General features: G+C 37.5%; 1 protein-coding gene across 2 annotated transcripts in view; it reads left to right on the top strand.

Moving 5' to 3' along the window:
• The window catches only part of und (methionyl aminopeptidase und), a 40,709-nt gene that overhangs the window by 942 nt on the left and 12,599 nt on the right, over positions 1–27,168 (top strand). Inside the window, exons 2-6 of one of the 2 annotated variants that reach the window (XM_081742073.1) lie at positions 1,389–1,511; positions 2,783–2,896; positions 6,633–6,787; positions 17,071–17,308; positions 21,277–21,371. In XM_081742073.1, coding sequence (XP_081598199.1) covers positions 1,389–1,511; positions 2,783–2,896; positions 6,633–6,787; positions 17,071–17,308; positions 21,277–21,371 — 725 coding nt within the window. Of the gene's footprint in view, positions 1–1,388; positions 1,512–2,779; positions 2,897–6,632; positions 6,788–17,070; positions 17,309–21,276; positions 21,372–27,168 lie in introns of both variants that reach the window. The other variant, XM_081742072.1, reaches the window with a different exon arrangement.

Below are 27,168 nucleotides of genomic sequence, written 5' to 3'. Positions count from 1 at the left end.
ATTAGTTACTGATCTAAGCGTTTACAAGATGATACAAATAGTCGGCCGGCTATTGAATTTAACAAGACTGCACGGATTCAAACTTCCCATACTTTTTTTTTCGACAATACAATTTTGGAAAGTGCAGGTAGCAGGCGTAAAGGAAGTTAGTTACTTAGTTACTTAGCAACCAGTATACGAGAAGATATAAATAAACATAATAGTAATCTGGATGTTCTGTGATTATCAGTACTTTCCTTTGAATGCTCATCGATATTTCACGCAAAAGTATCGATTTTTTTTTAAAAAGGGGGTTAAGGGCAAGTTTTTACTGACTCGGACAGTGACTGCAACCGATTCATCTCACCCGATTGTGACGTAATGTTATGTGGTATTATCATGGGGGTAAAGGTGGAATAAAACGAGCCGTGCGGGGCTTCTAACCCCCTTCGCTCGCTGACCCTCGCTCAGTTATATTTCGTAACGTAAGTAAGTCACTTTTTTTTATCAATAAAATTGTATATAAAAAGTGGACTAGGAATATACCACGTTACAGCACCTAAGGCACAAACAATTCCAACAAGTGACTGAGGCATAAACAGTTCTAAGAAGTGACGGAACCTGTAAGAACCAGGTCCGTATTTAGGTAAGTGCTATTCTGTGCTCGAGCACAGGGCAGCAGAATTTAGGGGGCGGCAAAATTTTGGATTTATTTAAAAATTCACATTAAAGTAATATTTAAAACTAGCAACCCACAGAGTCCCTCGCAAGCGCGAGAAAATATGTTCGTGTGTCTAATTCGCTCTAAGTACAGTAGTACTGATTAGCTAGCTTATCTGATTATTTTTAAAAAGTCATCCTCTCCTTCCCACTCCAATAGGTGAGAATAAATTTGAACAAAATGAAAACTGATACCATTAAACAGCGACTTTGAAAACTATGTCGTTTTCGAATACTTTTAAAATCTCGCCCCCTCCCTGAGGAGTGGAGTATGACCTTGAATTGGATTTAAAATGTCAGTATTCATCTCAGCGACCCCCAAAAGTATGAATTCAACTCTAATATATGTTGCTTCCGGGAGGGGGAAGAGTGGAAATTTTTGTTTGGGGGCGGCAAATTCTTTAGAGCACAGGGGCACACAATATATAAATATAGGCCTGATAAGAACCAATTATAGTCACTGTCCGAGTCAAAGTAAAATGTTGCTTTTTTAAGCTGTGTTGTAACACTGTTCTGAAATACTATGAATAAATAAATGTGAGAGGCACAGTTTTTGAGTAGGCTTTTGTTCATATGATGGTAGAGGAGTTACTGTACGATTTAATTATTTTGAATCTGGACTAAATGTGTGTATTATCAGAAAATGCTTATTTTGTATGGTAAATATATTTTTTCTTTTTAAATTTTAGGTGCAGGTGAGGGTTCCGTGGACGTGCCTGGCGGGGGAGGAGACGGAGAGAAAGATGTGCAAGAAGTGGCTGGCAAATTGGAGGCAACGAAGCTGAGTAAGGAAGAGAATGGAGCAGAAGAAGGTAATATACATTGCTGTCGCGGATCGTTAAACAAAAGATTTTATTTTCATTTCTGATATTTAGATGAAGTCCGAATTTCAGAAATACAGGTTTGAACGTCTCAGACTATCTCAACAAACAAATAGTCATTTTGGGTGAAAACAGAAGTATCTAATCGCAGGACGTTGCAGCACCTTAATATACTGTTTGTCTGGTGTAAGCTGTACCACTGACAATGTTTATTGCTTGAACCTTATTAAACCACATATTTGTAATGTGTACGATTTAATCTTTTTTTGCTAGTTTATACGTAAGATAACAACGTGGTTAGGGGGGCCGCGGTGGCTCAGTGGTAGAGCGTTCACCTCTGGTGTTTGGGGTCCCGGGTTCGATCCCAGTACCCGCCAAGTGAACTTTGTGGTGGTGGACAAACACCGTGTGCGTGGGTTTTCTCGGGGTTCTCCCGTTTCCTCTCACTTTCTTCATTCCACCATTTCATTCATTACTCATCATCACGGTCTCCTTTAGCCTAACCGGCATAAACGTGGGACGAAAACTCAAAGATTTAATTTCATTTGACAACGTGGTTAGATGAGACTAGATGATAAACACGCAATGTACGGTGGCTTAGTGGTACAACGCTTACCTGTGGTACGAAGAGTTTCTGGTTCAGTTCCAGACGATGTGAACTTATGGTTTTCGGTTTCCTCCCACATTCACATTCCATTTATTCTTTTCATGATCATTCACTTGCATTAGTCATCCGTCTTCTTTAACCTAAAGGACATTATAGTGAGACGTAAGACTAAAGTTTTTTTCATTTATTTTTTAACTTTTTATATACCTATAACCTCCCTTTCTCTTTAGTCTCGCACCTGGAAACGAAATATGCTGTTTGTAATTGACATGGTGTCTGTAAATCATGTAATGCTTAGAAACTGCAGCATGTTGTAACACGTTCGGCAGAGATTGAGCCGCGGTGGCTCAATGGTAGAGCGTTCATCTCTGGTGCACGGGGCCCTTTGTTCGATCCCAATTCGCGCCAAGTGAGCTTTGTGGTGGTCAATCACCGTGTGTGTGGGTTTTCTCGGGGTTCTCCCACTTTCTTCATTCCACCATTTCATTCATTTCTCACCACCGTCTGTCTCCTTTAGCTTAGCCGACATAACCGCAGGACGTAAAACTTTAAGATTTCATTTTTTTTTAACGTTAGGCACAGTAAAGTATCATTTTCATAAGTTGTTCGCGTATCTTTTGTGATTTTTATTTCTCCCTTGTTTTTTTTTCAGCAGAAGTTTCTGAGGAAGCGAAGAAAAAGAAAAAGAAAAGGAAGTCCAAAGGAAAAGGGAATCAGAGGCAACAGACGGAGCCACCGTCGATTCCCATTGTGGATTTATTCCCTGATGGTAAGTGGAATCCCTGTTTACAGTGCTTTAGTCTTACCATAATGATCTGATCACTGATATCTGAAATTAGAAGCACTCAAACAGTGTTATGTGGGTAGTCAAAAAGGAAACTAGGTAGAAATTTATTTACGACGGGAGATCGGAAAGTATCGCACAATATTCCCCCCCCCCAAAAAAAAAATTGTACCAAAACCAAAAAAAAAAAAGCATAAATGAACTTACATCTTTGACCTACTTTTCTACATAGTCCAAGTTCCTTCCAGCGTGGTACTAGTTTCAAGATGCCCTGTTCATAGAAGTCCGTTTGGTTGGAATATAGCCATCTAGGGAATGCCGATTTCACTTCCGCATTTATCACAAAGTGTTGGTCAGGCAGGAATTTCTTCATGGGACCAAAGAGATGAAAGTCCGATGGTGCCGGCTCCGGACTATACGGAGGATGCTCGAGCGACTCCCACCGGCTGCCCGGAGCGTGGCGCATCACTAAGGTTCTCACGGCCCTCTTTAAAGAATGCACACTCTTCCCCATACACGCCACATATGTCCCTGTAAATTTCACTCGGTGTATGCCCTTTGGCCCACAGAAATTTAACCACACTTCGTTGCTCTTTACACGTGGATGGCAATAATTTGCGCGCCATTTTTTTTCGTAGTTCAGGCTTCTTTCGCTAGAGCTGCACAAGAAAACAATACCCTTTGTAGCGCAAACGTGAAATTCTCTTCTTGTGCAGTTTCACCATTCCAGCTGCAATACCTAGGGAGAAAAAAATATATCGTGTGTTACTTTCCTATGTGCCCTCGTATATCACTCTGCACCAATCACAAACCGTCGCTTTCTCATTATTATCGTATTTACACAATTGTAAGACGCACTTTTTTGTATTTTTTTTTTTTTTTTTTTTAATTTTTCCAAATTAAGGTGCGTCTTAGATTTGAGTTATGCAAATTTAGGCCAGAGTAGATGGACTTTTGCCAAAAATTGCTAATCCCGTTAGAAGAGAGATAGTGATGCCGATGAAGAAACAGATAATGAGCAGTAACATAGTGTTGTTTTTGTGAGTGTGAGTGCAAAACGTAAAAAAAGAAACAAGTTTAAATAATCGGTGAATAATTATTTGTTTGTATATATATATATATATATATATATATATATATATATATATATATATATATATATATATATATATATATATGATAATACGATACCGATAACGAATAACGCAAGCAAGTGCTGTACCGTAATTAGAAAAAAAAGTACCAGCAGATGCACATGAATATACTGTAAAAATTCCAGCAGTAAGTTCAATGTTTATTTTCCCATAACATTATTTATTTTTTTTTTTTTTTCATGTTTATTAATCTTGTTTTTAATTATTCCGTACAATCAATGCAGTGTAGTTTTTATTTTCATTTTCGTCAAGGGTGCGTTTTACATTCGGGGATTTTTTTTTTTTTTTTTTTTTCAATTTTTCGTTCAAAAGTTGGGGGTGCGTCTTACATTTGAGGACGTCTTAGATTCGCGTAAATACGGTATTTTTGGCTGGCTATACGCAGCAAGAATTGTCGGTCGAAACGTGACTTCTTGTTTTCAAATACAGTGAACTTACTGCTGTCATAAGAGAGGGGTCAAACACAATAATGTGTTAGTATGGGAAGCTCCATGTCACAAGAAAGAACAACAACGCAATGACTCACTTTAGAATTTAATGATTTAATTCTAGCGTTCCGTTCAGCAGCGAAGGTATATGATACACAGACCTACAGCTTATGTGTGCCGAATCACATGAGCTCCTGCGGAGAGTCGAAACTGGGTCTCCCAGCGAAAGGCAAGTATGCTAACAATATAGCCACGAGGGAGCTCTGACTTGAGAATTTGGTTCCACTTTTTTAACGTCTGTGAATCGTACTTGTGCGTTCAAGAACGTATTGAAAGATGAGGGGTCACAGAAGTGTCAATCCAATCGCAGAACCGGGCAAAGGTTAATCCACAGAGCGTACTACATCCGACTGATTTGACAACGCTGATATTACCTCATAGTTGGCGCTGGAGCCATGGGACCATTGTTGTTATCAATGTGGTGTTTCAGCTTGTAGGTGCGGACATGTCGTGTTGATGCTAGTGAAATGAAGACACACCATGGCTGTTTTCCTCTTACATTTTCCGTACATTCAAATACTCACACAATCTGTAAGATGGCCTAACCATCGGAATTACTACTGCTAAAAATGTCGTAACTAAGGAAATACAACAGGGTGTCTATCGGTCACGAAATCAAAAAACGGTCATGAAAGTCACGAAATTTAGCTTTTGGGTCACGATTTTTTTTTTTAACTGTACATATATAAGTACAGATTGGAAAATTTTGTTTTATAAAACGTCAAAATTCACCACCAAAAACGTCTATGGTCGGCTTTAGACACTACCAAATCGCTAGCAAAGTATGTTTCTATCGCATGGATGAAAATTCGGCCTAATTTGCACCCAAATTCGTTCTAGAGAATGTTAGGAAATTGTGTGATTTGGTAAAGAAAAGGTCACGAAATTTTATTTTGGAATTTTAGTAGACACCCTGTACAATTGGGGCCCATACAGAAACATTTGGTAACAAATGAATCCCGTTCGAGGTTACCAACGGAAGTGCTGCCTGGAGCAGAAAGTGTGAATCCGAATTATTCCCTTTCATGGCATTCCTGTGAAAAGCTTTTGACGCCAACCCAATGGATTTCTACGTACTTTGACTGTTAAGACTATCTCTACAACATTGGGCCATGGAGAATCTGCAGGGTGGAATAGAATTGACTTCCTACACTTGTGTTTCAATGTAGTCTCTGATATCGGACGATAGTCCATAATGCTGGTGCACATGTAGAACATTAACTGGTGGCGGCACTGCTTTCACTTCGAAAATCGGTTTGCTACGAACGCACCACCAGGCTTTGGTTCCAGGAATATCGTTCGGGAAATGTGACACTTTGGAATGAACCTCGCAGTGGCGACCACATATGTTGGATGACGAGGCCCTAAAAGCAGCCATTGAGGAGGACAGTGGTCTAGCGTGTGATGAATTTGCAAAAAGGTTCCATGTTTCCGCTGAAACAAGTCAGATTGCACGTGCATTGGATAGGGAAGTCATACTTGTTAAGCAAGTGGGTACTCCACAGATTGTCGGCAGCCAACAAGGTGCAGCGAGTGGCAGCCTGTTTGTCTTTGCTTACTCGGTATCTAAACACACCTATCTTTGATCGCTTGCTCATTAGAGACGAAAAGTGGATCCTCTATGACACTTCAAAGCGTACTAGGCATTGGTTGTTGCCATGTGACCCTGTTCCTGACACCTCAAGACCCCTCCTGCACCCACGAAAGATTATGCTCTCTGTATGATGGAACTGTCGGCAAGTGGTGCAACACGAGCTCCTTTCATGAAGGCGTCGCAATGTAGTGGTGAATGTCGTATAATGTGAGGATTGTTCACTCACCAGCTGCACTAGTTCGGAGTTCACGCTAATAATAGATCATGTTCATAACCTCAATATTGCATAAAAACTCAAACTGAAATAAGGGGGTGATAGATTTAAATGTTGAAGCTCTGATCGACTTCTTTCCAGTGTTTCCAGTATAAAATGGAGATTGGTGGCTGCTGTATCTGGAACGTGGAAAAGAAATATATAAATATGGTGTAATTGTAGGTGTCTATGTGATGTCGTAAATAACAGTAGGTTTTACTTTGTGTTGTAGGTAATTTCCCTGTAGGTGAGGAAATGGACTACCCGTTGGTGAATGATGATCGCACGGCTAAAGACCGGTTTACAAGCGAAGAGCGACGAGCTGTCGATAGAATTCATAATGACATTTACAGTGAAGTGCGACTTGCTGCTGAAGCCCATAGACAGGCAAGTCATCTAATATGTATTGTATGTATGTATGTATCTGTTTGTTTATTCTACATAAAAGCTACTTCAGGGTTTCCACATTCTGGAAAATCAGGGAAATCATGCATTTTACGTAAAATGTCATGGAAAGTCAGGGAATGTAAATGTGCAAGTGTAACGAGAACTATTATTATTATTAAATAAATATTATGAACAGCAAGACCTTGTATAATATATTAACAGCTTACACTCCTTTTATTCTAAAAGATGACTGCTGTAAACCAATACATCACACACATTTCTCAAATATATTTCTTCTTGACATCCACTATTCTTTACATAACAACCATATCAACAAAATCTATCGACAAAACCTTTCCTTTTTCAAAATGCATATTTCTGCTCAATTATTGCGCCTCTGATCATTACATAAAACAGGTACAGATTGATAATATTATTTTACATAGATTGATAATATTATTTTACATCGTTATATAATTTGTCGCTCGAACGGGAATTACGTAACAGTAATACTGTGAAGGAAAGAACCCTGGATAAAAAAAAAGTTTCCAAATATTGATATTTTGAATAGCCCTCGTATGAATTTAAAAATTGCATTAATACAATTATTTTTCTTCTCTTATCCTTATATATTCATATTACAATATTATATTCTTTTATATGTAGTATTAATTATATCATCATATATCTATATATTAATAACGTCGATTCAAAATAAAAAAATATATATATATCGTCAATGGGACTATTCAAAAAGAATGAAAACTATCTAATGGTATTTGCAAGGGTACTACTTACATATTCCTTCCCGTATTAAATAATGTGACATTTTTATCTATATTAAACATAGTCATCCATGTTCTAGCAACATTATTTATAAATAACGACTATCGTCCTATTAGATGTTAACAAAATCAGAAGGCAATATAATATGCAAAAATCTTAGCAATCACAATACATAAAACAGGTACAGATTGTATGATAGCGAATTATGATCTGCAATTAATATAAAATTGAAACAAATATTTAATTAAGATAAGACAAATAGAATTCGTGAACGTTTCCTTTTGCCATTTTTATATGTTATTATAACTTATGAAATTAACAAAACAACAACAAAAGAAAGTAATTGTACTATCTACGCAAAACAAATAAAAATAGATTTTGAGTTAAGATTAATGTCATGAACTTCAACTAAGCATAATCTTCCCTCCTTTTGGAACATAAATTGACAACAACAACAACAACAACAACAACAACAAAAAAAAGTCGATATATACATAACATAATAATTTCATAATGAATTAATTATGGATGGGTTATTAAAGAAACAAATAAATTATTTCTACTTACTACCGAACATCACATAAACGAATGAAATCATACGTATACTTTTAATTGCTCCTTTCTTCTTATGAAGACAAGTTTCTTCTGATATTGGCTAATTTACGTTAGCAGCCTGAAGAGCGTGGGTAAATAGCACCCGCATCCTAGGACGTATTGTTACCACAATTACCTTAGATAATGTTGCCATTGTAACCATAACAACATCATGAAGTAGCTTCTGGAAATTATGAAGCAGCAAGGGTTCTATGGTACACACTTCTCCTCTGCTCTCAGAAAACAAGCATCGGGAATCACAGCCCCGTACTCCCATAATTCGTTTGAAATTTAATTCGAACACTGAGCCACCACTATCGCTGTACAACGCTAACGTTGGCAAATCTGTAAACTTAACATGAAGAACGGAAGTCCCAGGTGGATCGGCATCCGTCATAGTTCTTAAAAGTTTCCCATTGGTGAGATCATACATTAAAATATGCCCCTTCGCAAAGCCAACCAGAATTCTGCTACAATCATAGTTGAAGCAGAGACTTGACACAGATCCATATTCCTCTCCAAGCGCAGTTGTTCCTAAACACCATTTCAAGGTTTGGGTAGCATCAAACACCAGCACCAAACCATGGGACGTGCCGACGGCGATCATGGTTGTAACTACCAATGCTGATGGCTGGCCACCGTTGACTCGTTCGCTTTCTGACATTAATTGCGATGATATTCCTTTTAAAATAAATTGCCTCAAGATGGCGTCATATGAAGTGGCACCGCTAAGGCTTCTTCTTCTTTTCTTCCTCTCGGAGGAACACCGACTTCTGGCATCAGAGCTTCCTCGGGAGGTAAGCGATAACGTTTCACTACTTTCTTGAACGTAGCCAGTCTCTTCGACTTGTTGCAAAGGAGAAGAAACTTCATCATCACTGAGGGATCCTTGGTCGTCCAGTTCGTTCAATCTGCTTTCCAGTGTTAGAGGTTTATCAACTGGTGGAATGTCATATTCTGCATCATCCAGCTCTTCTATGTCTATATCAAGTGTTTCTGGAAGTAAATTAGCAGACAATTCTAAATCAACGCCCTCTTCGTTTTCCGCCATGTTTACGTTTCCTGGTATATTTGGAGACTGTTGTACACTATCTGATGAGGTACGTCCTACATTTTGATCAATTATTAAGTCTAAGTTAGAATCAATTCGCTGCGTCAGTTGTTGCGTGATTTCTTGAGACATCAGCTGTATTTGTTGACTTGTGTTGAGTTTCATTTCTTCGACTTTCGCTGTAAGTTGTTGACTTGTGTTAAGTTTCATTTCTTCGATTGTCGCTGTAAATTGTTGACTTGTGTTAAGTTTCATTTATGCGACTGTCGTCGTAAGTTGTTGCTTCAATTGCATAAACATATCCAAAATTTGGCTAGTATTTACCATTTGCGACACGGTTTCTTCTATATTATCAGCCGTTGATCTGTCATTATTATGTACATTGGCCATATTGGTCTTGCGCTCAATTTTTCTTCCGCTACGCAAATAAGTATAATTTAAGTTCATAAGTCCGAACCCTGTCTTTACTAATCTTCAAGACCTTCACAGGGTCCCGGGATTCGTTGCACCATGTGTAACGAGAACTATTATTATTATTAAATAAATATGAACAGCAAGACCTTGTATAATATATTAACAGCTTACACTCCTTTTATTCTAAAAGATGACTGCTGTAAACCAATACATCACACACATTTCTCAAATATATTTCTTCTTGACATCCACTATTCTTTACATAACAACCATATCAACAAAATCTATCGACAAAACCTTTCCTTTTTCAAAATGCATATTTCTGCTCAATTATTGCGCCTCTGATCATTACATAAAACAGGTACAGATTGATAATATTATTTTACATGGATTGATAATATTATTTTACATCGTTATACAAGTGTAACATTGTTTTTTTTCAATCTAAAATTGTTTCCTCTCTATCAGTTGTACAGAATGACATATGAATGTTACGGAGGCCCGTAACAATAAGAAAAAAAATAATAATGTGATGAGGTGACACATGGCGTAGCTTCAATAAGACCTGGGTCAAGACACTCCAGGTACATCTCGATTTCAGCCGAAAGCTTGGTTGAACTCAAGCGGTCGAATCGCACCCGAAGTGCATTGGATTCTTTACTGGGCCCGGCGTCCATCATGTACCATCGAGACCCAGAAATGGTAGAGCATTAAAGTTAATCACTAAACTTGGCACCTACGAGAGGTGGGCGATCGAAACACTGGTATTTGAGGATTGCACCTTCATACAGCATATCTTCCAACATAGGAAAGAAATTGACCTCCTTACTACACGTAATTTCCTAAGAAATTCTCTGGAAATTAAATTCATTCCCTCAATTAAATAGCTTTATTAAAGAAATTGAAAAAAAAAAAAAAAATACAAAAATGTATTAACAACATACCACTCGGCTAGAGCCGAGAGTGATACCTCGATTTTAAATTTCTAGACTCCTGCTGGCTAATTTCATGAGTATATGAGTGGTCATGAGTTTCCCTGAAACACTAGAAATAATCACAGAACCAGCTGTTAGCTTTTCCATTGATGTCTGCTAGACGCGCACAACTTGAGTTTGTAAGAAAGTTGGAAAAATTGAAGTAAACCTAAAAATAAACCAAATTTGCTCGGAACAACGGGAAAATTACACGCTCATCGGGCGTTATTAATAATATTGGTGCTAATAGTTCTAATTCAAGCTGTCAACAAGGGATGAGTACGTTTCAGCTCGTTCCGAGACTATCTCATTACAACAGAAGGAAAATTTATAAAGTTGTTAAAATTATTCTTAAATTCTTAAGTTTCGAGAAATCTAATTAAAACACATTACAGCATTAATTCAGACTATTTCTGCCTAATACAGTTTGAGTCTACAGTGCATAGACTTTCTACGAGACACAACTCGGCTAAGTTCAATTTATGCTTGCTGACTCAGCCGACCAACGCGGCCAAAATAATAGGGGAAAAAACTTTAGATTTCTTTGGTCTGCCACGGGCAAACAGAGACTAAGTTCGCTTTTAAAATCACTTAACTGTTAAAAATTCCTAACTTGGACAAAATTCACCTTAGAACTCCCGTTTTTGTGACGGAGGAGGAGGTTGCTTACTCTCGGTCTTGTTCCTAAGTTGGCAAACATGAGTGTATGTCGACTACCTTACTGGCTTTACCACCGCACGCGAGTTTTTGTTATTTTCACATGTTTTTTGATTACATACTCACCGCGTGGAGTCTACACGCGTAGCGATTCCAGATAAACACTGCGGGAAAAAAACTCCTGTCGGCCCCCGCGGGGCTCCAAACTCGCGTTTATATACTCGGGAAGTAAGGTAAACATAACCTTGGGTCGGCCCACAAAAGGAGGGATGGGATTTTTGTAACTTTGGACCCGCCTCTTTAGAGTGAGATGGAAGAAGACACAACAATAGAGAGAGAAGATATTATTTCCGTATTTGTTTGAATACCGGAAATCGCATCTGTTTATGAATTTCTGCAAAATCCAAATTTTTCATCAACACAAAGTTTTATATGAGAAAACAGAAGTCATTTGTTGAAGAGACCAACAATTATTAAAGTAAATGAATGTATTAAAGTAAATTTAATGAGAGGGAATATCCTCCATGTCGTGCAATTATCGTTCACAACAGCATTTTTCCTCCCTATCTCAGTTAAACATCAGAGATCGCCGTTAATTCTGCTTGCCATCACTTACATACAAATCTCTCTTTACCTGACTCATCCTCTATTTATCTCCTGTATTACATTCATTACACTCCTAACGCAAAATCCAGGAATCCAGGTTCCGACCGATTCAAAGCAAGTTTACGGCCCTTTACGGCTTCGCCAGTGACTTACTTCGAATCTAGGATAGAACTTTCACACATTAGGTTTGATCATGCGTACAGTCGACCAAGATTCCTGTTGCGTTCAGCCAACCAAGTACAACTCAGTGTCATACTTCGTCCTCCTATTGTTTTATTACATAACATTTTAATGTGTACCGAGCTCGATTGGGAGTCGAACCAGGACACCTCTCATTCATGTTCCAACCCAGCAGAAAAACGCTGTTTTTCTATCCTGGTGTCTCTGAGATTTTAAGGTGAACATACAGTCTATCCACATTATCGACTCATTATCATGTTTAACATTTTAATTCTTAATTATTATTTCCTTTGCATATAAGCATTGCTTAAACTTAAAAAAAGAAGTGAATTTCTTATCTGTCCGCGCTTCCGGTGCTAAACTCGACTACAATTTCCGTCAACATTCTATGTTAATGTTTATCGTTTGTAGTTCCCTCAACTTCACTTATCCGTGGTACGTGTGTTTGGTGCCCGTTTACGAATTTAGACAGGGCCGTATCCTGACAGTATAAGGCCCAAAACTTGTATCGTAACATGAAGAGGACCACAGTGGTACAGCATTCCCAGTGATGACAGTGATGAAGTGTTGCTATTTTGTGATGAAGCTTTGAGGTACTGTCTATGTGTGTATTTGTGTGGGAGACAGAGAGTGGGAAAATTAATCATGTAAAAGCAGAAATCGAAGTATGACTTGTCATCTTCGTGGACATCAGTTTTAAGACAGAAAAAACTACTGATAGAACTGAAAACATCAGACCAGCAATAGATATAACTTTCAGGCTTGACTGTAGAAACGTTTTGTTAAGCACAATCAGGAAGATTGTGGAAAGGAGCCCTCTGAAGTACAAACTGGTACGCGCTCTGTCAGCTTTAAACCCCAGGGGAAAAAAAAAAATCCAGAACTTGCTCAGTCCAGGATGAAACGCATCCTACAAACTCTGCATGAGCATAACAGAATACAATGTGCAACAGTGAATTTTTTTTACAGAAATGTAAATGGTCATCCTTTATTGATTTTTAAGCGCTGAACACGAAACTGACAATAAAAATGTGCTCCTGGCTAAGATTTACTTGTAATTACACAATTTACATGTTACATATAACGCTATAATAATGAAATTGTAAAAGTAAAAGTCACAAAACATTGAAATGATTACGGAAATAAAAATAGCTATTCTTTATAATTTCTTGGACGCTTAACAATAAAATGACAATGATAATATGCTCCTAGCTCAGATTTAGTGGTAATTGCATACTTCTTTAGATGAGAAAGCAAAGTGTCAATTTATGTCTTCCTGTACTGAAATTCAAGGGTCCCTTGACTTCAGAGAATACGAAGAGAAGATGGACAGCATCAAGTTAGATGACTTCTTTGGAAAGGTAATATCCAAGAAACAAAAATATTCCGATTTTTGGCATGTTGTGAAAATGTTTAATTTTACTCCACGGCAATGCCTCAGGTGGAGGGCGAGTTCTCAGTCAATAAGATACTCATTGTAGAAAATCCGTCGAAGATTCTGTGGTAGCGCAGAGGCGCGTGCATGGTGCAGTTATGTACTATGGAGGTGTAGAATCTGTTTCTGTTGATCGAAGAATGTTTCTCCCAGTTCGTTGGACTCGGAGACGCTATGATGAATACCTTAAACAGAAACGAAACAAAAGTGGAGAGGAAAGTAAAATCAGAGGTGAAAAACGAAAACTAAGTGCTGAAGTTAAGAAATTGGAAGCAAAGAAGAAACAAATGGAATAATGTTACTAATAAAAACAAGACTCTCTCGTAAAACATATTCAAGAATTGAAAGCCAAACAAAATTCTGTTTAAAAATGTAAATATGAGAATTAACGTGTCTCAGAGTTGGCAATATTAGAAATGATAGTGGGCCACGGTGGCCTAGTGGTAGAGCGCTCATCGCTGCATGGGGTCCTTGGTTCGATCTCAGCTCGCGCCAGGTGAACTTTATGGTGGACGAACTGTGTGCTGGGGTTTTCCTGTTTCTACTTTCTTCATTTTACCATTTCAATGATTTCTCATCACCGCCTCTTTTAGCCTAGACAGCATAACCGTGAAACGTAAAACAAAGATTTCATTTCATTTCATTTAAGGACTGATAGTAATAGGTCTCAGAGAGTTGGCGATATATTCTTGATTGCATGTTATAGTGCTTTATATTGTTTTCTCAAGCAAAAAAGTCTAATTTGTAACGTCAAGGTGTCTGGTACTGTATCATACATATATGATTGTGTACTTACACGATAAATTTTGGGTAAATAATAATTACTCACATTGAACATAACAAATATGTAAATGGTAATTAAAGGAATGTGTTGGACAGGTATGGGGATGGAGGAGGCCATTAAAAAGTATATGATAGAACTTACTTCATACCTTCCCATTTATATCTTTTAAGAATTTGTGTCAGGGAAAATAAGAATTTGTGTTACAAAATGTCAGGGAAACCCATCTTCACTTTCTTGTGGGGAACCCTGGACTTACATGATGCGTCGTGGAAGTGTATTTTGCTGTAATATGTTAAAAACCTCACTACATTATCCAGCAGGCTTATTTCTCTGGTTTACTTCTTTGCTACATATTGGTGTTCCTCTTGCTTTCGGGGAAAAAAGACTTGCTTCAGCAATTGAAGTTTAACCCATAACTGCCCGAATTAATTTTTTTCCTGATTTTATAATATTTTCAGTTACGTTTGTTCGATATGATGTAGTAAATGTGAAAATAACGAAATTTTTGTTGTTATTGTTCTAATGTGTTCACTGAGAGCCGTGTCACAAAATTCCACACACAAAATCTCCCAGGCATAAAAAGTTAAGGCATAAGGCCTATTTGCGTGTCCATATGGTCACCCTGGGAAGTTATGGGTTAAATGAAGAAATATGTACAAGGTTAGAAAATCTGATTGTAATATTCTGTGAACAGTAAGGGTAAAGGCGTTCTAATCCACTTCATTTAAGCTGGATTAGAACGCCTTTACCCGTACAGTTCACAGAATATTACAATCAAATTTTCTAACCTTGTACATATTTCTATTGCGACCAAAACTTTAGAAATAGTTATTAGTGGCGTTAATTACCCACTTCGTTGGATTGAAATAAAAACTTATATTGCACAACTCTTTACGTCATGCGTTTGATAAAAATAACAGTAAATATTAAATACTACTATTGTGGGCTGAATTTGGATTTAATTGCTATTGGAAGTGTCATTGTTTATCTCAGCGATCCCGAAAATTACGGATTCGGCACTAATATCGCTCATTTTCGATCATTTGTATACATCTCTCCCTCCCCAAAGTTGCATGGCTGAATTTGGATTTAACCGGCATCGGAAGTGTCACTGTTCATCTTAGCGACCCTGAAAACTATGGATTTGACACTAATATCAGTCGTTCCCAGACAGAAAATGCAGGTGGTTTACAGGCTCCTGTGAAACATGCATAAACAGGCATATTTTTATAGGCGCCTGAAAATGAAACACTTAAACGCATGAGACAGGTATCGATTTTTTTCACGATCATTGCATATTCATTTCACGGAAACAGGTAGTTTTCGTGTTGATAGGGTTGCAACCTTGCAACGTGAAAAATGCGTGTAAACAACATGTAGAGAGTGGAACGACATGTACATAACCGGCATATTCCATGCAGTTGACATATACGTTACCTCATGAGGATCTGACGACAGCTGCTTTTCATTTGATAAAGATGTAATTGACATGTTAAATAGATGTGAAATACAAGTGTTAGTGAATTAGTGGGCGTGTTAACGGAATATACATGTAAAGTACATCGCATTAAGTACTATACATGTGTCAGGACCTTGCATATGTGCATGACAAACTGGAGACTTAGCGCCTGAATATTACATGTTCCCTATGCCTATGTGAATGTTTAGCTCCAATCCACCTTGTTCACCACACGTATCTGTTTAAAAATGAAATGAAAGGAAATTAAATCTTTAAGTTTAACGTCCCATGGTTATGCCGGTTAGGCTAAAAGAGACGATGATAATGAGAAATGAGTGAAATGGTTTAATGAAGAAAGTGGGAGGAAACGGGAGAACCCCGAGAAAACCCACGAGCACGGTGTTTGTCCACCACAAAGTCCACACGGCGCGAGCTGGAATCGAACCAGGGACCCCAAGCACCAGATGTGAACGCTCTACCACTGAGCCACCGCGCCCCCCTACGTATCTGTTTAATCCATTTATTGGCAATCATGATCATAGCGTTGTTCCCGTTCACCTGTACATTGCCTGTACACTGCATGTAGGGGAGTTACACACTTTGCATGTACACGAAAATGATAAATGTAAAATAACATATTCTATATCATGCGTTTTCATGCTATACGCTAATACATGGTATTTACATGTATATTACATGTTGATAATCAGACACCTTCCTTGTACTTTTCATTCTTACTGCATTGCGAATGTTATCAACAATCCATTCAAGTACTTTACATGCACATATTCCCTTCATGTGAGGTTCTTTACTTGCATGTGAGTGACTACGTGTACTTTGCATGTTCTCATTTTAATGTACAGGCTCTGTACAACGCGTGTTTCCGGGCAAAATTTCCAACAGAAGTTTAATACTTTTTCGACATGCTTATCACCCGAGGACAATGTGCCTGTAATATTTTCTTTATATGTGTTTTCGCCGAAACAGGCGCCTGTATAATGCCTGTCAAAATCTGACAGGCTTTTACAGGTAGTTCCATGAATTTTCCTCCATGTTTCCTCAAAATTTTCATAATAATTTTTAATAATTTTAAAATAACATCCTCCTCCCCTAAGTTGCACCATCAAAGAGAACTGATGAAATGCATCCCAATCCCTAACCTCATTTATGTTGAGAAAATTTGATCGAGATCGGTCGGATTGTTAAAGAGTCATGAAATCACAAACATAATCACTTTCATTTTTATTTATATATAGATTTATGCATGGTATTTTCTTGTTTAATTGTTTAGAAGAGTGTAATTACAGTTTGTAAAAACATAAATTTATTTCCTTTTTTTGTAGACGAGGCAGTATATCCAACGTTGGATAAAACCAGGGAAAACGATGATAGAAATTTGTGAGGAGCTGGAAGGAGTGGCTCGTACGCTTATTAAGGAGAACGGATTGAAGGCAGGACTGGCTTTCCCTACAGGGTGTTCCCTGAACCACTGTGCTGCACATTATACACCAAATGCTGGCGACCCTACTGTGTTGCAGTACGATGACGTATGCAAAATCGACTTTGGCACTCATATTAATGGTAAGCACGTGGGAAGGAGAGAAAATAAATAATTTAATTATTTAAGGATATAAATTGACGCATGTTTATAATAATTTGTTTACATATTTATTTATTTATTTGCTGCGTCTAATACTTAATGAACTATTAACTGTACTAGAAAAATGTAAGCAAAAGGCTAATAGTCACCGCAGAAAAGAAGGCACTCTTCTAGAAGGTACTTTTGGAGAACATTATCTCCATCCTCAGCCTAGTTTCAGTTCGAAAAGGATTTAAAACATAGGGAGAAATATTTAAGGGTAAAATTGGTTAAAAAGGATTTAATATATACGAAGCATAAATCTTCTTGTTGGACATAAACAGATATTAATGGTCATTCACTTGTCACTGTTCACTGTTGCTCTCTGTTATTATTATTATTATTATTATTATTATTATTATTATTATTATTATTAGTAGTAGTAGTAGTAGTAGTAGTAGTAGTAGTAGTAGTAGTAGTAGTAGTAGTAGTAGTTCCAGACGATGGAAATGAGTCGTAAAAAGACTGCTCCAAATCACATTTCTCTCTCCTTTATCTAAATTGATTGTAGGTTTCTCCTTATGAATGTAATAGGCTTCATTAATTTTTCGTTCAGTTGTTGTTTTTGATTTCTCTGTCAAACATTAATTAGCAATGTTGTGAGATGCGATGCCAGTCCAGATAACTGTTGTAACCTACGAGACTTCGATGTGCGAATTTTCATTTATCCGGACTGGCATCGCATCTCAAAGACAATAACCATAACATTGCTAATTAATGTTTGATAGAGAAATCAAAAACAACAACTGAACGAAAAATTGATGAAGCCTATTACATTCATAAGGAGAAACCTACACTTAATTTAGATAAAGGTGACATGAATGCGATTTGGAGCAGTCTTTATACTACTAATTTCCGCCGTCTGCAAGGTAATAAAAAAAAAAACAGTGAACAACAGTGAACAGTGACAAGTAAGTTACCATTAATATCAGTTTATGTCCGAAAAGAAGATGTATGCTTCGCATATTTTAAATCGTTTTTAACCATTCTTACCCATCTACATTTCTCCCCATTTATTAAATCCTTTTCGAATTGTGTCTAGGCTGAAGATGGGGATAAACTTCTCCAAAAGTACTTCCTAGAGGAGTTTTTATTGTTTTTCTGCAGTGACTATTAGCCTTTTGCTTGCAGTTTTCTAAATATTATCACCACTTGCAACACAGTGATTATTAACTGCACTGTGTAATGTTTCCTGACACCTTCTTCATAAGGTCGGGAAGCTCAAAACGGTTTCAAAAGAAGTTGATTCTGGTGCAAGGGAAAGCGTATTTTCATATGAAAATACTGCAAGAGTAAAGTTTGAGAAGTAAAATGGATTGCCAATGAGTTTCTTTATCTGTTCAGGAAGATGTCAGGGAACACCGAAATAATGCAGTTAATACTATGTGATCTGTTAGAAAAGTACTTGACATTATTATTATTATTATTATTATTATTATTATTATTATTATTATTATTATTATTATTATTATTATTATTATTATCGTAAAGCTGATGGAGTAAAGCACGCTTGCGTGAACCGACTTGGAACCTTGGTGCGCATACGTGAATTTTTTTCCCGCCTGTCGATAGCGTCATTTGCTGGTAAGCAGCATTTCAGTGAGGTAGTGTGTAGTGCTCGCGTCGGTTTTTCAGTGCAAATGAAATGACGGAACGACTGGAGCAGCGCTACTGCATCAAATTTTGCCAAAAACTGGGCGACAGCCACGTGGAAACCATTCGGAAGATTCAGGCGGCTTTCGGGGACGATGCTATGGGCGTCACGCAGATTGAGGAGTGGTACAACCGGTTTAAAGACTGCTGAACATCAGTGGAGAGCGAGCCACTCTCCGGTCGCCCATTAACATGCAGAATTCATTGTGAACGCTGTGGTGATGCGGGATCGTCGTGTGACTATCCGAGAAATAGCGGAAGAGGTGGGCATAAGCACTTTTCGACACAATGTCTGCAACTATTGCACGCAATAAAACTATTACTACGAGATTTATAGTGTAATTTTTAATGTGGGTTTTTCAGATACCCGACCAGCAGACAAACGTGACTTGTTACCAGTACATTTAAGGGTTAACAGTTTTTTTTTTTTAACATCGTTTGTTCGGGGGATGGGGGTGGGGATGTATGATGAAATGTGAGTAGTAAATTCTGGCAATTGAAACTCAATCTGATGTTTCTGTGGGAAGTCGACTACATTCTGTTGGAAGCATAGTTGTGGGATATGAAGAAATATGAAAAGCAGTAGGTAAGAAAAAGTACTGTTGCATACAGATGTCGGTATTCTCATATTTTATAGAATGGAAGTGAAGCATTGTGAGTGATTAAATTTAACGTTTACATCTGAAACAATTTCGCTGAAAATCTTTCAAGTATGCTAATTTTATGTTTTCCTTTTTACTACTAATATTTGAGGAACTGTAAAAGACCTTTCGAGTGAATAATTGAATTTTCTCAAGTCCCAACGCTTTCGTTTTCTTTCTTTTTTCTTTTTCTTTTTACGGTGCAAGATGTTATTTCACTACAAATTTCAATGCAAACAATGAAAGAAAGTGGGAATAGTGTGAACGAACAGAAAGGAACAGAATGGAAGAAGGGAAAAGTATCCAGAGGAAGACCGACACAGAAATATACGAGTCTTCTTGTTCACCTCAACCATAGCTTGGTAGACAATACGGAAATTTTAAAACTTTTCTCTCCCTTGGGAGAGCTCTTTTTACTTTGATAAGGTCTCTTCTTCGTAACTGCATCTACATATTTTATGTTTGGTCTTCCTCTTCCTGGTTTTCCTTCCTTTCCCTCTATCAACACGGTGATCCAATCAGAGTGCTGAATAAGGTGGTCAAGCATGCTGTTTCTTCTTTTTCCTATTACGTTCATGATCTGTCGTCTTTCATTAGCTTCCTTTAGTACGTCTTCATTCCTTTTCCTTTCGTTCATGATATGTGCAGCATTCTGCGCCAACACCACATTTCAAATGCTTTCAGCTTGGATATTCCAGCTTTTCTCAATGTCCACGTTTCTGATCCGTAAAGCGCCATGCTCCATACCAGTGTCTTAATAAATCGTTTACGAACGTCCAACGACACCTTTATTGATGTTAGCAGTCCTTTTTTCGTATTGAGTGCTTGTTTAGTCTGCGCTATTTTGAAACTTACCGTCTTTTTCACTTTTTCAATCCGAGGATATTAGACTTCCTAAATAGGGGAACGTCTTAACGTCCTCGATTTTCTCTGCATCGAGCCATACGTTTGCCTCTTCCTGTCCTGGTCTTGTGCACTTTATCACTTTGGTTTTCTTCTTATTTATCTTCATTTTCTTTTTTCTTTTTCTTTTTTTTCAGTTGATCGTTTAAGTTCGAAAGTGTTTCCTGCAAGTCCTTTTCGTTCTCCATTATCAGTGCTATGTCATCAGCAAACCTTGTTGTGCTGAAAACCTGGCAGTTTACTTTTACGCCTTTCTCGTTTGTATCAAAGAATTCTTTCATAGGCTCTTCTATGTAGACGTTGAACAGGAGAGGTGAATGTCCACATCCTTGCCTTACTCCTTTATTTATTTTTGCTTCCTTCTGATCTTTTTTCTATACCAGCACGAGTACGAATAAATAATGATAATAATAATAATAATAATAATAATAATAATAATAATAATGTGAGGAAGAAAATTACAGGAAAATGAAAAGTCTGGTTCACGATAGGAAAGTATGGAAAGGAACATTAAACAATTCAGAAATTACTAATCCAAGAGAGAGAGAAACTTACTTATTGTCTGGACAATGCTATCCAAATGAGAGGGGAAATTCAAAAGGTACCACAGCATCAGTTTCTTCTATGGATAGTTCTAGTGATTGTTAGTTGCGCTTTAGCGTATAGATATCAAAGAGTTAAGTATTCATTAATCTATTCTTATTTGGTTTCAGGACGTATAATAGATTGTGCATTTACGCTAGCCTTTAATCCCAAATATGATAAATTGATCGAAGCCGTACGAGATGCTACCAACACAGGGATCAAGGTATGTACATTTCACTAAAAGATTTATTTATGTACGAGGAGTGATCAAAAAGTAAGGTTACAAAGCCTGCAGTCAAACATGTATATATTACTAGCAGCGTTCACCCCGCTTCGCTGCGGTCACCCCGGAACGCAATAAACTTTATTACTTAGATAATTTTTACTTTTTCGCTTTCAAGTGATATGATAAAAACCATAGAAGATTGCAGTAAATGTTAACATTATATCGCCTGTCATTTATGTTAACCCGCCCCGCTTCGCTGCGGTCACCCCGGAACGCAATAAACTTTATTACTTAGATAATTTTTACTTTTTCGCTTTCAAGTGATATGATAAAAACCATAGTAGATTGCAGTAAATGTTAACATTATATCGCCTGTCATTTATGTTAACCCGCCGAGTGACACGGTCATGCGGGTTGCATATAAATACGTTTATTTTTACCTATGATGAACTAACAAAGGATTTGTACGTTATGGACACTTGAATGGTCAATTATCTCAAGACACTGGTAATTAAAAATTAAAGTGATATGATAAAAACCATCTAGGGTCCAAATCCTAATAACCCCCCAAAAATGAAAGAAATTGGTTCAGCCGTATTAGCGTGATGAGGGAACAAAGGATTTGTACGTTCTCTTTTATATATAAGATTTCACACAACCAATACAGCCAGCAAATAGGTTATTTTTCGACATAGTTTCCATATCGGTTGCGATACTTGTCGCATTGTGGGATAAATGTGAAGATTCGCTCCTGGTAAATATCCTGTCCTTCCGTGTTCAGCCACGTTGTCACGAAGTGTTTCACCTTCTCGTCTGAAGCAAAGCGGCGGCCTCCTACTTGTTCTTTCAAGTGCGGGAACAGGTGAAAGTCCCTTCGAGCGAGGTCCGGGGAGTAGGTAGAGTAGTCGATGATGTTCCAGCGAAACTGCTTCAACTCCGCTCCTCGTCGGTGACGTTTTCTCTACCAGCCACAAAGTTTCGACACCATTCTGCGACATGCTGACGAGACATTACAGTCTCGCCGTAACACTCTACCAGTTGCCGGTGAATTTCAGCCGCTGTTACATGTTTCACCCACAGAAATCGAATAACTGAGCAGACTTCTTCACGAGACCAGTTGTCCAAACAAGTCGCCATTTGTGTTTATGTGCAACTAGCGCCATGGATGTCGGGTAGCTGAAACGCTACACAGCTGCCAAACTTCATGTATTACATTTACCGCACACTCCTCATTCCTCTATAACAGACAAAACTCCAGAAATATTGACCTTGTAACCTTATTTTCTGATTTGAAATCAGAAATGCGTGGTAGTACGTAAAGTAAATTATTAACTTTTAAGAAATCACTCCTGACATAAATGGAACAGGAAAATAGTCCTGTAATAACAGAGGTCGGAGAATACTTTGTTGAGGTGCTTAAGACGTGAAAAAATATTACCAACAATTTCAGAATGGTATTATTTTTACTTCTTCTGATTCTTACAAGTTTCCCAGTTTCCTTGCCTTCCGTAATTTCAAAGCTATAGAAATTGAAGTTCACACTAGATCATGCTCTGTGCCAGTCCCATCTAAATACCGTATTTACTCGCGTAATTTTCGCACTTTCTTAGACGAAAAAAGTTGTTTTGAAACAAGGGTGCGTAAATTATGCGGGGAAAAAAATTAGCCGCATCAGTGAACATCATCTATTTTTTCCCCAGTCAAAATAACACGAAAACACCGGTACACATTTTCTTTGTAGCAAGAATTGACAACAAACAACGTGTGGTTTCTTACCTTACAAAAATGGCTTTGCTGCGTTGCCAATTGTTCATTAGCTAGCGTAATTGATTCCTGGAAAAATGCTGTTTCACAAAAAGTTTCCGCGTGCGCAAATTACGCGAGGAAAATAAAATATACAGAAAATGCCCTTCAAAATTGGGATGCGAAAATTATGCGAGGGCGAAAATTACGCGCGTATTTACGGTAGGTTTTATTATTATTCACGCCCTTCAAATATTACTTTAAATTTGTTCCTTCAATTTTGTCGGTTTTTATACTTCCTGTGTATCCTTTTTAGCGACGTATCCCGCCCATCTGCACTACTCTAACTATTTTCAGTGTTAAAATGTATATTAAATACAAGAAAGGTATAGGAATAGCGAGTATTTGGCAACATCGAAGTCTCTGTAGACATAGATTCAACGAGATTTAAGTTTAAAAAATGCGATTAAACTGAGGATTGAACATTTGTGTTTGTTGTGCCGTGTGCCAGTACTCTATAATTACTACGCTACCCAGTACTTTTCCAGACCAGCCACACTTTTCTCACTCCTCAGACTGGTGGTCAGTTATTTGTGTACTTCTTCGTTATGTACACTCATGTCCAAAATTATTGTCGCATGTCTATAAATATGTTGTTGTGGGAATATAATTTGATAACGAATTCGCCCGGTATTTCTTATATAAATGTTACTATGTGTATAACCGACAAAGACATGTATGCGGCAAATTTCATGTCAAAAGAGCAGTAAATAAGAACAATAAGATATAGAGCTGATGTGGTTCGGATTCCACGTTAATCAGTAGGTCCACGTATCACATGGCCTCGCTGCTGAACGAAACTTTAAACTCAAAATCAACTCAACTCTATATTTGAACCTTTGGTGTAAACTCGGAAATGAAGAGCCTGCTTTTTGGGAATCTGCGCCCGTAAATATAAAGGCTTGCTTGAGCTATATTTCGGGGAAAAAATGTGTAATTATGCTAAAGACAGTAAAAAGGAAGCGCGAGGGCCCTGGTTTAATCTCAGCCATGTGAATTTGTGATGAACATCATCATTTCCTTGGGTTGTCTCGTAAGTTTACTCGTTTCCTCCAAGATTATCATTACACTAATTCCTTTCGTAAGATGTAGTCCATATCCATTCAGGAAAGGGGGCTATCTTGATAGTTCCAGATGATTGTTTTGTCTCAAAGAAATTCCTGAAAAAAAAAAAAAAAAAGAAAAAAAAAAGCTCCTCCGGCGCCATTCCTCTCGTGCGATTTTCGCCAAATATTCTATATCTAGAACAGTTCAAAATCTTTTTGTTGCTTTTTGTTTTATTTCAAACATAATAATTTACTAATTCAAATATGTTTGGAAATATGTTAAGTTCTTGTGCTGAAATCTTCTGCACTTTTCTTTTTGAAAAGAAAAAAATCCTAAAAATTTTGACTTTTTTACTGTTTAATCAGTATTACACAGTATTACATTCCCTGAAAAGGAGAATTCCCATCTTTGAGTTTAACATGTTTTATAAGTAGTGTTCGTGTTTTAATTTTCGTGACTAATGTCTTGTTTGCTTTTTTTTTAATTGATTAACTCCAATTCCAAAAATTCGGAGAATTTTCCAGGAATTGTAACTGTAATGGTAGTATATAATATCTTGAAAAGAAGAACACGCCACTTTGGTTCTGGAATTTTTCATAAAAATCTACTTTTGGGTCAATGTGCTTAATAAGGTGGAGTAAAAATTATAAATTAAACAAGCTGTAAACTGGTGATTAAAAAAAAATGGAGTTTGAAGATCCTTCACCATCCTCCATAGTAATCGGAAGAATCAGCTACGGTTTGGAGCCATTTCGAATTGAAAATCGATTACACGGTCAAACATTTCCAATAAGAAATGACATTCCAGTTACATTAGGGAGTCCGTACCCTCTATCAGCCTAAACGACTTTGGTAGAAAGATTAGGCAAAGGGTGGGGAAAAAGAAAACAAGATAACATGTGGAGAATCTCTAACGAAATTGTAAAACCATTTCCTTTCTTTTTGTTGTGATGTGTTTGAACACTAGAGTGAATTTTAGTTTGAACACTATTATTAAAACCGGTTGAGAATGCTCCAAGAGCACTGCCAGAACGAACTTAAAAAGAATGGCGAGATAGAGCGGGAAGGAGAATTGTGATTGTTCCTAGATGTAAAAATAAATTTTTTTATCCGCACCTTCTGTTTCTCGCAAAAATTCGCAAAATATCATCTCTCTATGACTTATGGTTCCCGAGATATGGCTGCTTAAACCTCCCGAAAATCGAAATTTTTGGCCAATATCTGAGGAACGGTGACCAGTTGGTCAGTGGCCACTGATTACTATTTGGTACCAAAATGTTCACCATGCTCTTAGGTATTGGTCAACACCAATATCATCTTTAACTTATGGTTCCCGAGATATAGCTCCTTAAATCTTCCAAAATCGAACTATCTTTTGGCCAAAGAACAGTAAGTCATAGAGAGATGATATTATGTTAATCAATACCTAAGAGGATGGTAAACATTTTGGTACCAAATAGTAACAGGTGGCCACTGGCTAAACCAGTGGCCAGTTGGAGAATGGCCACCGGTTATTGTTTGGTACCAAAACAATCACCATTTTCTTAGGTATTGATCAACACCAATATCATCTCTAACTTATGGTTCCCATAGGAATACATCATCTTCTTCTTCTAAGCATTTTTCCCAGTTAGCTGGAATCGGCTTTTGAGATCGCTTTTTCTATCTTGTGTCATATCCGCTATGACACCACACTGCACCATATCCCAGGGCTCATAGCCAGTCACTTTTTTAACTAAAAGTTATTTTTTTTCAAGTTGGTCACTAAAAGTTACTTTTTTGGGAGGTAAAGTGACTTTCGTGTGATTTATGTTTTGCATTGGCAGTTTGCTGAGAAGAATATTATAAAAATAAATGGAAAAAGGCAGAAATTAGTTACTCATTACTCTTCTGAAAGCTTCAGTACTTGCTGCCACATGTGAAACAGTCAGCTTTATTCTCATTCAGGTTTTGTTCTTTCTAAAGCACAGTGGATGAATGGTGGGTGCTTAAGCTCTCAAGGTGGGGTTGAGAACCTTTCTGTGTCTATTCTTTCTTCTATCATAATAGTCTTTTAGTTTTCTCTCGTAATAGTTAACGCTCCGCTCAACGTTGTGTGTTTGTGTGGTTCATCATGTTCGTCTTGTGTCATGCTTCTTGTATGTTCTTCTTAAGAGTAGGTAATGAATTTGAATATTTCATGTCTCTGAGAACTCTTAATGCTAAGTTAAATATAATGTCTGAGATAAAGAAATTCGGAAATAGGTCAGAATTCAGAAGCTTCTTACATCTGATAAGTCTGCTTACCGTAACTACAAACCATACTTAGAAAACCTAAGAAAGGAGGAAACTCAAAAAGAAGAAGAAAAGATAAAACAAAACAACAAAGAGAGATTGACAAAGGAAGAAATGGGCATTATGAGATTTTGTTCACTTTTTGGTCACATTTTTTTGTGGTTTTGGTTCAACTATTTACAAGAGACCAGACCACTATGAGCCCTGATATCCTTCTTAACACAATATCCCTACTTCTTTGGCCAACCTTGGGCTTGTTTCCACTCACTTCTATAGCATTTACTCAGTGAGCTACATACTTAAAAGGTCTTTTTCTTACATGCTCAAACCATTCCAGTCTACTTTCTTGCAGTTTTTCTACTACTGGTCTCTCTTTTGTTGTTCTCCAGGTCACTTCACTCTAAATTCTGTCCTTTCGCGCCACTCCACACATTCACCGCAGCATCTTTATCTCCGTAACATGAGTGTTCTGTCCCTGTCTCTTCTTCATCCTCCAATATTCTGTTTCGTTTAACAAGGCAAGTCTCAGTACTGTTTTGAAACTTTTCGTTTAAGGCCCATTGGTACCCTACGGTTACATAACACTCCTGCACTTTCCTGCGTAATTGATTTCAAGTACTTGAATTTCTTCGTCATTATCACCCTTTTTCCGTCTAGTTGTATTCTTGTA

Source organism: Thermobia domestica, chromosome 16 (assembly GCF_964235325.1).
Source record: "Thermobia domestica chromosome 16, izTheDome1.hap1.1, whole genome shotgun sequence".
Lineage (NCBI taxonomy): Eukaryota > Metazoa > Arthropoda > Insecta > Zygentoma > Lepismatidae > Thermobia > Thermobia domestica.
This window is presented reverse-complemented; position numbering and strand designations above follow the sequence as displayed.